Here is a 14,405-nt window from a genome sequence, read left to right as displayed (position 1 = left end):
ACTGCAGAGAAGTCACAAACATGCACTGTGAGACACTGCTGGCTGTGGCATTTTGTGTGAGAGCCTGTTGGGAGGAGAAGAAGGATGAAACCTTGCATTTCGCAGCAGAAACTGCACAGTTAGAGCCACACAGACAAAAGCTGTGGAAACCTGCAAGAGGGCTCACCATGTTGAATCTTATTCACCGGAAACTACACAGAAGCAGAGGTGCAAGAGACAATTTAGAAGAGAAATGCAACATCCAAAGCAACATAGAAAATTAAAAAAGATTAGATGTGCCAAGACTTTCTTGTCTTTATACGTATGGTTGTCTTTGGACTCTAGACTTCCTAGTGCAATCTTCCCACCAATAATTAGGTTAATGAGTTGGCATTAAAAAGTGTTTAAGGGACTGTAAATGTAATCATTGTAGCGCTGCAGACTGCTGTAACATTCAGGGCTCTATGGAGCAATTTAAAGTGTGATGAAGAGCAAATTGTCCATCATCCAGTCAACTAATTGTAGTAAAATGTACCTGCACAGTTATACCTACGAATGAAGCAACAGGGCTGTAAGTATTATGCAACATGGCGCCTCAGATTGAACAGTTACTGTACAACATGTGGTGTGGCAGGTGTCTGTTACCTGCTGGTACTCCCAGCTGTCAGGGACAAAGATGTTGTCCTTCATCTGCATGGTGAGGTCCAGCCGGGGGAGGGCGTGACAGACTCTCACCCACAGTGAAGGGGTATAGCTGGGCACTGTTGTCATGGCAGCCATTTCCAACTGTGCTGGGTCCCCCTCCTCCACCCTGCAGGATAGAACGAGAAGAAGGAATGCTCAAAACAACAGAGATGTGAAGTAAGAGCAGAGGAGATGGAAAGAGAATAAGGACGTGTGAAGGTTTTCCTGAGCTGAGAGGACAGCGAGGACACCGCAAACTTAGTGGAGACAATTTATGACCAGTGATCTGTACAAAGTAAGGGTCAAAGTGTAGCCATGCTCGTGAGGGTGTAAATCTGTGTACAAACCTTACTCAGAGCAAAGGCTGTGGTGCTCTGTTCTTTTGCTTTCCCCGTAACACTTCAGGCACAACAGAGTTTGGCTTCACTGGTCTTCCTCATGACACCATGAATGATCATAACTAACTTCTTATCAGCTTTACCTGTCACAATGTTCACTTTTATATTTTTGAAACAGAAAACGGACGTCTTTTGGAGCAAGTGATGTGCTCCAAGTTCAAACAATTTGTCATTTAATTTATCAGTTTATTAGTCAACTGGCCAACAGAAAATTCATTTACAGCAACTTTGGTAATTATTTGATTAAGTTGTTTGATCAAGGAAAGGTTTTGCCTTTTCAACCAATTCAAATATTTGCATAAAACTATTATTTATATAATTACGAAATTGAATATATTTGGGGTTTGGACGGTTTTGTTGGACAAAAAAAAAAATATTTGCGCTTGCAGGCTGATTCAGACTAACACTTCATAGCACATAACTAATAATTGATAAATCGAAAAATAATCATCAGATTAAATAATAATAATAATTACATGGATTACATCACTATATATAACAAATAGCTGTTATTCACAGACCTCTCTTAACCTTAGGAAAGGTTATCTGCTAGAGGAAGAGCATGGATTATATAGGGGATATAAGGGGTCTGGAAGAAGTCTTCCTGGCAGAGTATATGCAGGAGAAGAACATTGTATAAGGTACCAAGAGGACTATTATACAAAGAATGCTATATATGACTGCATCATCAACCACTGCTTAAAGCTGGCCAAGGGGGAGAAAGTAGGGTAAAAAAAGGGGGTAAATCCGTTTAGTCAAAACATACACAGAAATCCTCATTACAATGACAGAGCAGAGGGGGAACAGAGGGCGAGACAAGAGCCTGGTTGGCCTCTGATACCGGCTGCCCAGATTAAGAGACCATCAGAGCTTTACTGTTTAAGAAAGGAGCATTATAAGACAGCCCAAGAGAGGAGAGCACAGAGAGAAGCGTTTTACAACAACACCACTGGTTCTTAAATACAAAGGGTTATACAACTCGGCTCAATGCTAATATTACAGACAGATACAGTAATGTCCGATAGATTTGGAATTAAAGGACTTTATTGTCTTTTAATGCAGCTGTTATGTATTCAATACAACTCTCAACTCTTAGCCCTGCTGAGGCTTTTTACTGTCCCTATTGATTCATGCGTAATTGTGTTTAATACTGTGCCTGATAAAAAAATAAAAGTTTAGATTTAGCCACATGTCACATTCAATGTCAAACAATTTCCTATTCAGATTTTGGGCGTTTATGGCTCACAACAAGTTGTTCATAGGCCAGACAGGGCTGCAGTAAGCCCATTACAATAAGCCTGTTCACCTTAATGGTTCCAGCAGCCCAACTGTCACAAATCGAATCATTGCCAAACTCCATTTCCCTTATTAAAATGACGCTGAACATAATGGTTCACACATGCTGCGAGAGTTGCATTCATCCACCGCATATCAGCAGTGTAAACAAACTGTGTGCTGTTATATTTATATATTCTTTCATATCCATTTATCTTGAGTGAGTTCATTAGATTATATGTTGTATAGGAGCTGTGAGTTAGGTCTATGATGTGCAATTATCAAACTTGGAGACAATAAAAGCTTTTTAAGCGAGGGAATGAGTCCAAAATCAAAAGAGAATCAGTCAGCCTGTGACCACCAACACCAATAAAGTGGGTCAATGTAGAAAAGCATTTCCTTTGATGGATGAAAATATTGCACTAATGATTTTCACAGAGGTGTGTGGCAGATAAAAGGCAGAATACATCATATAACCCCCTTTATCAAGCAATTAAATACAAAGAAATATGAATCACCAGCATGGCAGCAGGTCATCTGTTTTACTGTGATATCACTTCTTGCAGTAAAGTAATTCAAGATGTATAGAAATAGACACAAGGTCAAAGTTCAGATTGGATTCTCCCTCAACCAAGAAAGTTATTGAGGCAACCTAATGACTTGCTGATGGAAGTTAGGAGGGAGGGGGGGGTCACAGTCTTCTGTAGCAGCAGTTACTCAACAGTTGTCAAAGATAGGAAGACTCAATTTGACGTGAGGTCTCCTGCCAGCTTGTTATCATGCCTTTTACCATTGCATAACTGAGACACATAAATGTGATTTTGAGTTCAGTTGGTGGAGAGGAAAAGAAAAAAAGGAAGCGACGAGGTGAGGGATGGCGGAGAATCTCACCCAACCGTCAGTTCTTAAGAAAAACAATTAGAAAAAAACAGGTAAATAATTAGGTTGCCTTCAGTCTGCACGGAGCTCAGACTACACAGGGAGGGAAATCACTTGCGTGATATGAGACTCCATGATGTCTCAATGTAAAGAAAAGGGCCATTTTGTGAGGCAGCTAATGAGAACAAGGCTGAGGCATCTCTGTCAACTGAATTTAGGATCATCTTTAGCACGTAAAATTCATCTCCACCTTCATCTTTTTATGCCAATACAACTCTCTTAAGTACAAGATATAATTAATGTGGCCCTTGTGCTGCTGAAATGATGCACATTTCCAATTGGCCTCATTAAATCCTTTATAATTCACATTAGAGCCCGAGTGGTCGTCTAACAGCCTCTCAACAACCACCTTAACGAGTGTAATTTATGATTAAGCATTACAGTCTCACGACACACTTCATCAGCCAGGAGAAATTTCAATAACATCTTTACAAAGGTTGCAAAGTGCATCTTTATTTACTCACGTGAAGCGACAAGGAAAACAAGAATATTCTCAATTAAAATTCAACTTTCACTTTACAGTTATCTATAAAATGAATGCTCAGCTCTGCAACAATGAACCTTTAAAGTGAGTGCAGCTGACCGAAGGTAAGTGAGTGCAGCTCATAGTCAGTAAGTCAGAGCGTATCAGTGCTTTGATGTGTGCTAGAGTCCAGCATGACAAGTTGATGGTGACAAAACGCTTCTACACTAGTGACCGAACTGACAAACCAATGCAGAACACAATGCATTACATTAATAACACATTATATTGCAGATCAAAACAAAAGTTCCAAAAATCATTTAGAGGGAAATATGAGACATATTAAACTATAACTGGGTGGAGAATAGTTGAATAAAATTGACCCATTACAGCATTTCATTCCCCAAATAAGAATTCATCTGTTAGGTGTTATAGTTGAAAAGATAAGAATAAAATCCATTTTGACAATATTGTGTACTGGTTTCATGAACATCCACTAAGCATATTTGAAAAGATAAGCAGGGATCCAAATTACCAATATTTTGTGATGTGGTGTAATGTGCATACATATCATATTTCCCTTGATGATTGATCTTTTCCACCATATCAACAATCAAGCCATAATCGCCAGGAGAAAGAGAGAGAGAAAGAACAGTCTCTTACCTCTCTCGGTTGTGTCGGGAGGTTCTCTCTCCTCTCCTCTTCTCTTCGCCGGTGTTCGTAAAATATTTACCCACTCAAAGAGGTATACTGCCAGCCTTCAACGCTTGATGCTCCTGAAAAAACATCATCCTGAAGAAAAGGCTTGGAGACATGCCAAAAATGTCAAAATAGGAAAAAAAGGGAAGAATTTGCCAATAGTTATTGAAAATATTAAATAACCAATAATTGTATGGTTGTCTGGTGACAGTGGAGAGGTGCTTGTGTTGATGGATGAGAGGAGCTCTCAGTGAGAGCGGGTGAGTGAGAGAGACAGAGAGAGAGAGAGAGAGGGATTAAGATTGAGGAGACACCCCTAAGGGACCCTTTATCGTTGAATTGTAGCCCATCGTAGCTTAACACCCAAGTGACTTCTCAACAAGACAGCAACACGATATTGCCGAAAGATAATTTATCTGTTAACATGGATTAGTAGGGTCTAACCCCTCACTCACTTAATACTGAGGCACACTTCTAATACCGACCCCCACCACACATTCATGCACACTCCCATCAACCTGACCAATCTCCGTCCAGACTACCACACTGAACCCTACCCAGATTACTGAAAGAGTAAAAATGCAGCCAACTGTGAGCGCTAAATAAGAGTGAAAGGAGATATTAAAAAAAAAAATCCACTCACATGTTGGATGCAAGATAGTGAACTCCTGCCTATGAAAGCACCGTTAAGGCTGCAACGTGTCGAGAGCTAATGTGAGGTAGAGATGCGCATAGAATTAGAGTAAGAGAAGCAAACAAACCCATATGGATTAATATAGGGAGCGAGAAGATGCAGGAAAAGGCAAAAGAAAACAGTGGATACAGTGGAGAAAAAAGAAAGTGTTTTTTCCAGGGAGTGATGCTGAGAGAATGAGGAGGGAGGGTGAGAGATGTAGTGAACAATGAATAGAGAAGGGTGGAAAGCGACATGCAATGGATTTTTTTAGGCAAAACCAGCCTTCAGTGGAGGCTGCAGAGCAGCATCAACACTGACTCAGTGACAAGGATGCCGAGGAGAACATGATAGAAGTGATGAGAGTGTGCTGTTAAAGATGCTCTTTGGGTGATTTAGCTGAAAAATCCATTACAGATATAATGGTGAAACACAAGAGTAAAAAGAGTATGGTGTTTGTCTGCCATTGGAGAAAGGGGGGCAGAAGCAAACGAGCAAAGAGGGAGGGGGCGGCGTTAGTTTTTCTGTGTCACTGAAAGAGAGTGGGGGAAGGGAGGCAGGGAGATAATGCGAACGAGAGAGCAAACAGTAGAGCCAGAGACCATACTCACTGACTCATATAGCTTTTGTAGGGTATATGTTTGTGTGTGTGTGTGTGTGTGTGTGTGTGTGTGTGTGTGAGAAAGAAGACAGAAAATTATATTATGTATGCAAGAGTTGTTCAGGAAACGTTCTGTGTGTCTGTATGTCCAACTACAACAACAGCAACAGTATCCCATCCAGGCCATCCATCACTGCACTGATGAAATATCACGACTCACAGGATTTAAAATAACCATTTCAATATTTAATGTCCTCGACAATCTAGTGGTTATAATTCATTGTAAACGCCATACAAAGTCATTGTTCTTGCAGAACACCATGCATTCAATATTCGTATGAATTATATATTACAGGCAGCAGAGTAAAACTACTTTGGTTAATTCATTTCAGTAAAGAAAACATATTTTCCCATTATATTTATGCCTGACACATGACATAAGCCTTTATGGTGCATATGTCCAGTCTGTGTAGTTGTAAAACAGTCAATATCAAAGTGAAGAGAGAAGTTGGCCCTGAACACCTTATTTTGCCCATCAGATAATAATGAGAGGAAACGAAAATTGAGTTCTACAGAAGTCATGTTATATTTAAAGAAAGTACCTATTCTACTCTGCATACTGTGAGTTTTATGACTCAAAGCTAATTTAAAACCCTTCACAACTATTTCCATTTGTCCCCTTCAGGGCCTAAAGGCAGATTAGACTATGAACTATGTACAGTAAAGTTCTTCATGATTCCTATTAAGGGTTCCAGTTTGACTACGGCTGCAACTCATGTTATTATTGTGTAGCAATTAATCTGATTATTCTCTCATTTAAATGATTCAAATGATCCACACATTTATTGAAAATTGTAAAAAAAAAAAGGAATTGTCCAAGGTGAGGTCTTTAAATCATCTGTTTAGTAACCAACAATCAAACAAAAATGTTCATGTTACTACAACATAAAGCCAAGTACAGCAGCATCAGCATGTCAGTAGAGATAGAGAAGCTAGCACTAGGGCATTTTGCTTGACTTCAATTTAATTAATCAAAAGTGGTTGCTAAGTAAATTTCTGTTTATCCACTGATCAATTCGTTGACTTATCATGTTCTGATGCCTCTTAAAAGGAAGTTTTTCCTTGCCTCTGTTGCCTCGTGCTTGCTCTTGGTGGGAACCGTTGGGTTTCTTTAAATAACATCACAGAGTACAGTCTAGACCTGCTCTTTTATGAAAAGCACAAAGAGATAACTGTTGTTGTGATTTAGCGCTATATAAATAAAATTGAAATTGAATTGATATTGAATTTTAGATCTAATGTTGAAAGATGTTTTATATAGCACTTCTGGGCTTTATAGTGCATTTATAATTTAGAACAAATTAAAAAAACGGATAAAACTTTGCATTGTAACATGAAAAACAGACATAAAGTACAATGAATATGAAAAAATGGATATCTGTTTTTAGTCTTTATATTTTTCTGTTCAGCCGAGCAAAGTGTGCCTTTAGCAAGCTCTGGATGTGTTATATCAGCTTGCATTTTAAATTCACTGTATTATTATTCTGTGTGTACATTTCTCATCTTGAAATATCAATTGGACATATTACGACGTACGCCCTTAACAGATTTAATTGCATTCATTAAGGAAAATAAATGTATTTTTAATCTTATCATAAGTTAAGTATAGCAGACTTTTGCATCTTAATACTGTTTTACTATAATTAAACATAGTGTTTGTTGATATGCTAAGTTAATTTTACTCCCTTTAGGACTTTATATAACCTGGTTATCTTTAAAAGTACATCTTAAAAACTTGAAACACAGACATCAGATTTGGTCAGTGAGGCCACATGGCTAGTTAAAATCTCAGAGGCGTTGCACCCATTGTATCAACATGCATGTACTGTAGTGTGTGCATGCAAAATGGCCCAGTCTTCTATTAACGAAGAGATACTGTGCACACGGTCTGATAAAAACCATCTACTTTGGAAACTCCCATGGCACAAAGGTGTAAGGTGTTTACTGGCAGACGGCCAAAATTTAAACCCTTGCCCACCTTTAGGTCCCTCACCCCTTCAAAAATCCTGTCTCCCTCAAAACCCACTACCTTGGCCAGCGTGAGGTGGTAGCGCGGATTGTAGGAGTCCTTGTGGAGAAAGCCCTCCTTCCTGTATGCCTCCTGCAGGCCACTGTTGAGCTGCTGGAGGTAAAGCTGAGGCTGGGGGCTCAAGAACAGCACCCTCCCATTGAAATGTTTCAGCTTTACTGGGAAGGTCAGAGCCACCGGCGGGTTACGATCCAAATGGGCAAACCGTCGCAGGATCTCCCCAGCAGCAGCTACCTCAGCTGGGCCGGGCAAATTCAGGAGGCACATGGTGACATGGAGGCTCGGGGCGGTTTGCCAATGAGGGGCAGAGGAGGGCAGAAGGGAGGTGATCTCCTCCTTCAGCTGCTGGAAACCGGAGAGGATAGCAGGAGTGTTGGCCTTGAAGGTGATGAAGTGCGTGGGTCGTTTTTTAGGGGGGCGACCAACACCTCTCTGCTTCAGAGGTGCCAATGGAATTTGGCTGATGTTCATCGCAAGGAGGTAACTCTGTGTATAGTAGAGAGGAGAGCATCACTGTTAAACCTGAACTGTAATAGTTGGATAATAAGGTATTTCAGGATAAACTGTGTTGTACAAACCGAAGCATCTTCATTATTTTCCCAGCTTTCTTGCCATTCAATCTCTTCCGCACCCTCCATTTTTACGCTTGCACCCTCTTTTTGGGATAAGGACATTTGGTTTGTTGAAGCCGTGGGTCTAAAATCAAAACATTTGAGTAAAATTACTTAAAAGGGAGGACAGTATATTGCAAGATTGCTTTCCAAGTATAATATATATATTTCCAAATTGTACTCTTATACCATTTTGTTGCGTAATGAATGTAAATTAGTAAAAATAATAAAAAATATACAAAAACAATATTTTAACGTCTTCAAAAGTCTTGATTTGTCCAACCAACAGTCCAAAACCCAAAATGTATTCAGTTTACTATCATCTATGACAAAGAGAGTATTATTGTGGGGATGATGTTGTTCAGCTTTCCAACTATAGTTTTTCGGTTCTTTATTATTCTTATTTCGTACGTTTTTTGGTTCACCGTAACTTCTGCATACTTTCAGCTATTTAAACCATTCAACTTTTCAAATCTTCAGTCTTTCAGCAGATGATGGGACTTCTTCAATTGTTTTTCAACTATTTATACTTTTTCAAATATTAAGCTTTTAAACATTTTATTTTAACATTAAAATCAATAAGAGCAAGCTTCAAATCCTTCAAATCTTCTGCTGCTTAAAAATGTATCTCCTCCTACATTTTTTCACCGACAGACGTGATTCAAACTTAAACCATTCACGAAACATTCAGGTATTCAGGGTGTGCTCAGTGTTTTGTGAAAAAGCTGTTTAAGTATAGTGAACATTTTAGGCTTTTTCTGCATTAATAATGAGTGTGTATTGCGTGAAGCAGAGTGTGGAGTCATTATCTTAGTTCTCTCTCTTTAACTTGCCCTCACGCCAACAATTCTAATTTGTCATGGACAAATTATATATCAAAACGTAGATTTTTTTTATTTATGCGATATGAATTATACTTTCCGCTCAGTGAGCTTTCAAATGGCAACAGTTCCAAATCTTCCTCCATTCACTGCCATGTTAAACATTGTCCACATTTCTGAGCAAAATGCAGTGCAAAGCACTTTTTTTTAAAAATCACTGATATGCCCACATTTTTAAATATAACATGAATTCCTTTATTATTCCATAAGTTTTTGGGCTGTCCGTATCTTCTGCAAACTTTCAGTTATTAAAACCATTCAACTTTTAAAATCTACCTCCTTGTGGTGTTATTCTACTTGATTAAACCATTCCAACTTCTTTTCAACTATCCTCACTACTTCAACATCTTCTTACAGATTTTAGCTATTTATCCAGTTTAGCATTTCAAATTGTTAAAAGATTTCCACATCTTTGTTTACATTAGTGGTGTTATTCAACTTAATTAAAACTATTCCTACATTTTTCAACTATTCTTACTACTTCAACTTTTTCTTACTGTATTAAGCTATTTAACCAGGTTAGCCTTAGCAATTCAGCTATTCAGCATTCCCACGCATTTTCTGCAGGGAATGCATTTTCTAGTTATTAATGTATTATTTGTTTATCAAAATAGTTGCAGATCCATAAATTAATCATTGCAGCTCTAATTTTTTAAAACTTGGAAATATATAACATTGCAAAAGCTAAAGATGATCTAATTCCGTTTCACTTTGACTAAGTAGGCATTTTTCATTGAACAAACAGTGTATAAAGGCTGAGTATACAAAATGTGTACAGGAGTTGTCTGTTGTCAGTTTAATTTAAATAAATAAAGAATGAACATGAACACCAGACCTCATTGCACCCTCCTCCAAAATACATGCTCCTTGTGATTCCAGTTGTTCCGGAGAAGTGTTTCCTTGACACTTTGGAGAGGGTTGCGTTGAGTCAGGGGTGCAAGTATTCATCTCAGTCTGCTTTTCTTCCTCCAGATGTGTGTTCTCAGTATGAGTGCATTTGTCTGTTTTACTCTCTTTCTGCCCACTGACACAAGGTGGCTGATCTTCTGTTGTTAGAAGTCTGTCTTGGCCTTCTGTGTTCATTTCATGTGAAACAAATAGTTAGATTTCCTCAGTGTGAATTCTGTAGAGTAGTACTGACTTTTGTAAGTTTTGTGTATGCCAGTTTGTATTTTGTTGTGTGTGAGGTGGGATAGCAATAAAGGGTCCACTCTTACCCTTTACTTCCTTCTCCTCTCCAAAGGGGGGAGCCAGAGATTGACCAGTGGAGCCAAACACCCTGTCTGTCCTGCTGTGGCGGTCCCAGACGCGGTGCCCTCTGTAGGTGAAGTACTGGATCCTGTGTCTGGGAAGGGCCAGCTCAGAAGAGTAATCACAGTCACAGGGGTCAGTGTCCCAGTTGAACTCATTAAAGGGACGCTCCAGCACACCAAGGAAGCGATCCACATAGCCCACTACAAATTCTGATCCATCCACCGATGGGTCCCACAGTATTCGAGAGATAACGTCATCTGCTGTGCGCATACGAGGCTTTTTCTTCACCTTTGCTGGAGTAAGATATGAATAACAGTGTTAAAACACATTAATGTACGGAAAAAGTGGCTTCCTGTTGTCCTTATCAGATGACATTTGGAGTGACCTTTTTCCTCATATTTTGGCTTTGTGGCTTTGTTCTTGTGTTTTTCCATCTTTTCGCCATCTTGTTTGTTACTCTGGTCAGATGAGACAGCCCCTGAATCATCTATTGATGTGTAACTAAGACAAGAGAGCAACAATAGTGGAAAAAATGTCAGAAGGTACATAGTGAAGGTTAGGATGGAAAAAATGCTTTGTCTGAACTCAATTTGACACATTAACCATCATGTAGCATGCTGAACTTTGAACAGCACCCATATTTAGTCATGAAGTGCAATATGAGCAATGATGGATCATTGAAAAAACACACAATACAGTTTTTAACTTCCAAAATGACACCCTAACACTTGCAGATAGAGTGTAGCAATAAGGAAATGGCATTCAGACCGGCCATCAATCATTTAATGCTAGAAGTTGTGTCACAATGATTTTTAACCTCTTTGAGTTATAGTTATTTTTACAGTTAAGTAGAAGTAAAAAAAAGAGAATATTATATATACGGTATTTACTATAACAAGGTGGAGCTTATCAATATCAAGTTAAAGGCTTTCCATTTTATCAAGTCTGTCTTAAAACAATACCCACATTCCAATGTGTACAATGAAAGAGTTATTGGTGGCGGAAATTGTTGCAGATGTAACTTTTCATGCAGAATATTGCGACAATACTGACAATTGGTTCGTTTTGGTTCATTTTCACAATTAGATCTTAGATAAAAAGTCATCTGTAATGTAGATATAATGGCTAAGTGGTTAAAGGCCAATAATAGAACAGCAAGAACAGTCTGGTAAGTTCAGAAAACATCATCACTTTATTATAATGCATCTTATAAAACCAAGAAAAGACAACACCGAAGCCATATTATGACATTCGACATCCAGAATCTCAGACAATATCTAGTCTCATATTACAATATCAATCTGACATGAATACATTGCCCAGCTCTATTGAAAAGTCATCCTTTATCATCATCATAAATCATCATTATTCAGTCATTGGGTTGGTGAGTTTTCTGAAAAGGTAAAGCAAGCTGACCTGTGAGAGAAATGACAGTTGTTGCCGAAACGACACTTTCCCTTCAGGAAAAATTGGCAAATGTTGACTCCAGCCTGTTCTGTTGACTCTGTCCATGATAAAGCGATAGAGAGAAAGTACAGAATAAAAGGAAGTGGGGCAGATGTGTAATGAAACTGTAATGACAGCCTGTAATTAAGGTGAGCGGTCTCCCAATATGGGTTCTGATTTAAATTTAATTAAAGAAACGGCAAAATAGGAAAGCAGATTTTGTACAAAGTAACCCCACGTAACTCCAGCAGCCTAGTCTTGGTGCCCTATTCATTCTGCACCAATATGTTGAGGGTCTCTCTCTGGTAAAGAGTAAACAAACATGATCAACACACCTTACCTACTCAACCGCCTGAGGCCCCCAGCGAGCAGAATACAACTCAGACAGTGACGTTGAAGAGAAAGGACACAGGTACACAGGAGAGTACAACACTGAAAATACCCATAACAGCAGGATGTTCTGAGATTAAACTGTTTAGTTAAGCCAGCAGGCTGGATAAATGAAAATATTATTATACAGTAATATGAGAAAGTTGAATTTAGAGCAGGAAATGAGGTATCTGTTTCTGGATGTGTTTTTAATACATGGTTGAGTTGACTCAATCATGTCAGTGAGAAATGTTTGTGTCACACATAGATAGTTAAAGTACAGCAACAGGAAATATGATCCCTAATAATCCCTAACCTGCTCTAAATTTTTTAACTCTAAATAAATTCCTTTTGATCCCTATCTTAAACAGGGCTGATATTATAATTGATGACTAAATAAGTTTTCCTTTATAGGAAAACTGGAAGGGAAACAAAATCATGTGGGACTTGACCCAGAAGACTCAAATGTCAGCCAAGTTACAGGACGTGGATGCCTGTTAACTCAAACACCTACCACACACTCTGCAACGCTATTTCCAGATAGGAGACCTGGATGTGAGTCACACCCCAAATCCCTTAATTATTAACTGTAAAGTCTTCCGTCCCACTGAGATAACACTGACTGACACAGGTTGCGCAGGGCATCAGAGAATGTGAGCAAACTTTTAGTGGTCTTTCAACGGCTGCCAGACACAAGACATCAGTATTAACTGACTGGAAGGGACTGGGTAAAATATTACTTATGAAACTCTTTATTCCTTGGAAAGTTTGTCTGTATTTGAGCCTAGTCATACAAGTGAGGGAGGAGAAGCTGATAATAAATCTCAGTTTCATACTGGAGTTGGTGGTCAGAGCCAAGACTTACGTCTCTTGAATCCCTTCCAAATCCCCTGGCCCATTTCAAGAAGAGCTTCCCGGCATGAAACAAAAATGTTGGATTTCATTACAATTGTCAGCTAACTTAGTCAGCTCCGCTTTCCAATGAGAGAGGCTCCAGCCACATGAAAGCATTACTAAGAACTTACTAGAAATCAACTTTTCACAGTAACATAGAACTGTGTCACAGATTGGGGAATTAGATTCCAGAGCCGATCACTTGGTAAAGATTCAGATTTCAGCAATATTTACACTAGGCATTGCATGAAAAAGTCCAGGATACTCAAGGTGAATGGGACAAGATTAAAGTTTACTGGAATTGTATTGGACACTGGGTTTGAATGTGACAAATAGCCTACAGTGAATTAATTGGTTACTATGATACATTGTTTGGACAAACCTATTGCTATATATAATGTCTGAAATAAACCTTCAGAGACCCATTTAACAAATACCAAACAGTTAATAACCTGATCAACTTTATCTTTACCTTCTGGTGTGTCTTTTCCACAGTGAGGGTCAGCAGGGACCCCTGCCTCTGGCCAGGGTGTGTCTGTCAAGTGGGTCCCATCATCTCTCGGGTCCTCTGTTGGACATGGTGGCACTTCTAACCCGTCTGAAGCCATGCTCAATCTGTGATCTTTGATTCAAAAAGACAAAGTTACATTAAAAACGTCTGCTGTTTCACTGCGGTGTTTGCTGCTATACTTGTTTGACGGACAGAATGCCAAGAAAAATCGGACACTCCTAAAACTGGAAAACTCAGCTAATGCGGAAGTGGTTGGTTTGCGTTCTATAAACATTTAAATCCAACAACACCCACAGAAATAATGGACATATTTAGAAAATACATATACAACATAAACACGTCTTTAAAAATCATCTTGAAAACATTGTTGACATACTAACCGAAGGAACCAACGATTCTGACTTCTTTTTTTTCGCACTTTGACCCTGAGTTGGTTATCGCACAGTCATCATGGGAAATGTAGTTTTAAGATGTCTTTCGTCGACAAAATTGCTTTGTGGAAACATTCAATAAAGCCTGAAATTGTCAAATACATCTGTTGTTTGCTGACTTTCTTATCGCTTTAAAAAATACTCGAGCCATTTTCGCTTCAACAGTTAATATGGCAAGAACGCTCGCGCAGCTAAAAGGGGCATTAGT

At 38.9% G+C, this 14,405-nt stretch overlaps 2 protein-coding genes and 1 long non-coding RNA gene across 8 annotated transcripts in view; 1 reads left to right on the top strand and 2 right to left on the bottom strand.

Moving 5' to 3' along the window:
* The window catches only part of ttyh1 (tweety family member 1), a 20,296-nt gene extending 15,158 nt beyond the window's left edge, over positions 1–5,138 (bottom strand). The window contains exons 1-2 of one of the 4 annotated variants that reach the window (XM_034874196.1): positions 4,402–5,138; positions 625–790 (exon numbers count right to left, since the gene is read on the bottom strand). In XM_034874196.1, the coding sequence (XP_034730087.1) occupies positions 625–759 (135 nt within the window). In that variant the 5' untranslated portion in view covers positions 760–790; positions 4,402–5,138. The remainder of the gene's footprint in view (positions 1–624; positions 791–4,401) is intronic. The other 3 variants (XM_034874197.1, XM_034874195.1, XM_034874198.1) reach the window with 3 other exon arrangements.
* LOC117946314 overlaps positions 1–9,202 on the top strand; it is a 16,746-nt gene extending 7,544 nt beyond the window's left edge. The window contains exons 2-4 of the long non-coding RNA XR_004656996.1: positions 3,373–3,381; positions 5,734–5,738; positions 8,791–9,202. This is a non-coding gene — a long non-coding RNA (uncharacterized LOC117946314). The remainder of the gene's footprint in view (positions 1–3,372; positions 3,382–5,733; positions 5,739–8,790) is intronic.
* leng9 (leukocyte receptor cluster (LRC) member 9) lies at positions 5,936–14,394 on the bottom strand. Of its 3 annotated transcripts, XM_034874207.1 has the most exons (8): positions 14,147–14,394; positions 13,728–13,877; positions 11,963–12,050; positions 10,932–11,047; positions 10,510–10,839; positions 10,128–10,377; positions 8,379–8,496; positions 5,936–8,286 (listed from the first exon to the last, which is right to left on the bottom strand). In XM_034874207.1, exons 2-8 carry the CDS (start codon positions 13,861–13,863, stop codon positions 7,633–7,635), a joined length of 1,692 nt encoding a protein of 563 aa, XP_034730098.1. In that variant the 5' UTR covers positions 13,864–13,877; positions 14,147–14,394; the 3' UTR covers positions 5,936–7,632. The 3 variants fall into 3 exon arrangements, with proteins under 3 accessions (XP_034730098.1, XP_034730100.1, XP_034730099.1); XM_034874209.1 differs by lacking the exon at positions 14,147–14,394 and having other exon boundaries at positions 10,128–10,365; positions 13,728–14,110; XM_034874208.1 differs by lacking the exon at positions 14,147–14,394 and having other exon boundaries at positions 10,510–10,836; positions 13,728–14,108.
* Between the last annotated feature and the right edge of the window lie 11 nt (positions 14,395–14,405).

This window comes from Etheostoma cragini, chromosome 6 (assembly GCF_013103735.1).
Source record: "Etheostoma cragini isolate CJK2018 chromosome 6, CSU_Ecrag_1.0, whole genome shotgun sequence".
NCBI classification, from domain to species: Eukaryota; Metazoa; Chordata; class Actinopteri; order Perciformes; family Percidae; genus Etheostoma; species Etheostoma cragini.
This window is presented reverse-complemented; position numbering and strand designations above follow the sequence as displayed.

Excerpts from the sequence above, each read along its gene's own strand:
- leng9 (XM_034874207.1), bottom strand. The coding sequence starts at position 13,863 with ATGGCTTCAGACGGGTTAGAAGTGCCACCATGTCCAACAGAGGACCCG. Across the intron at positions 12,051-13,727 it reads TGGAAAAGACACACCAGAAG|AGTCAACAGAACAGGCTGGA; the intron begins GTAAAGATAAAG and ends TATCATGGACAG. Across the intron at positions 8,287-8,378 it reads AAAATAATGAAGATGCTTCG|AGTTACCTCCTTGCGATGAA; the intron begins GTTTGTACAACA and ends TACTATACACAG.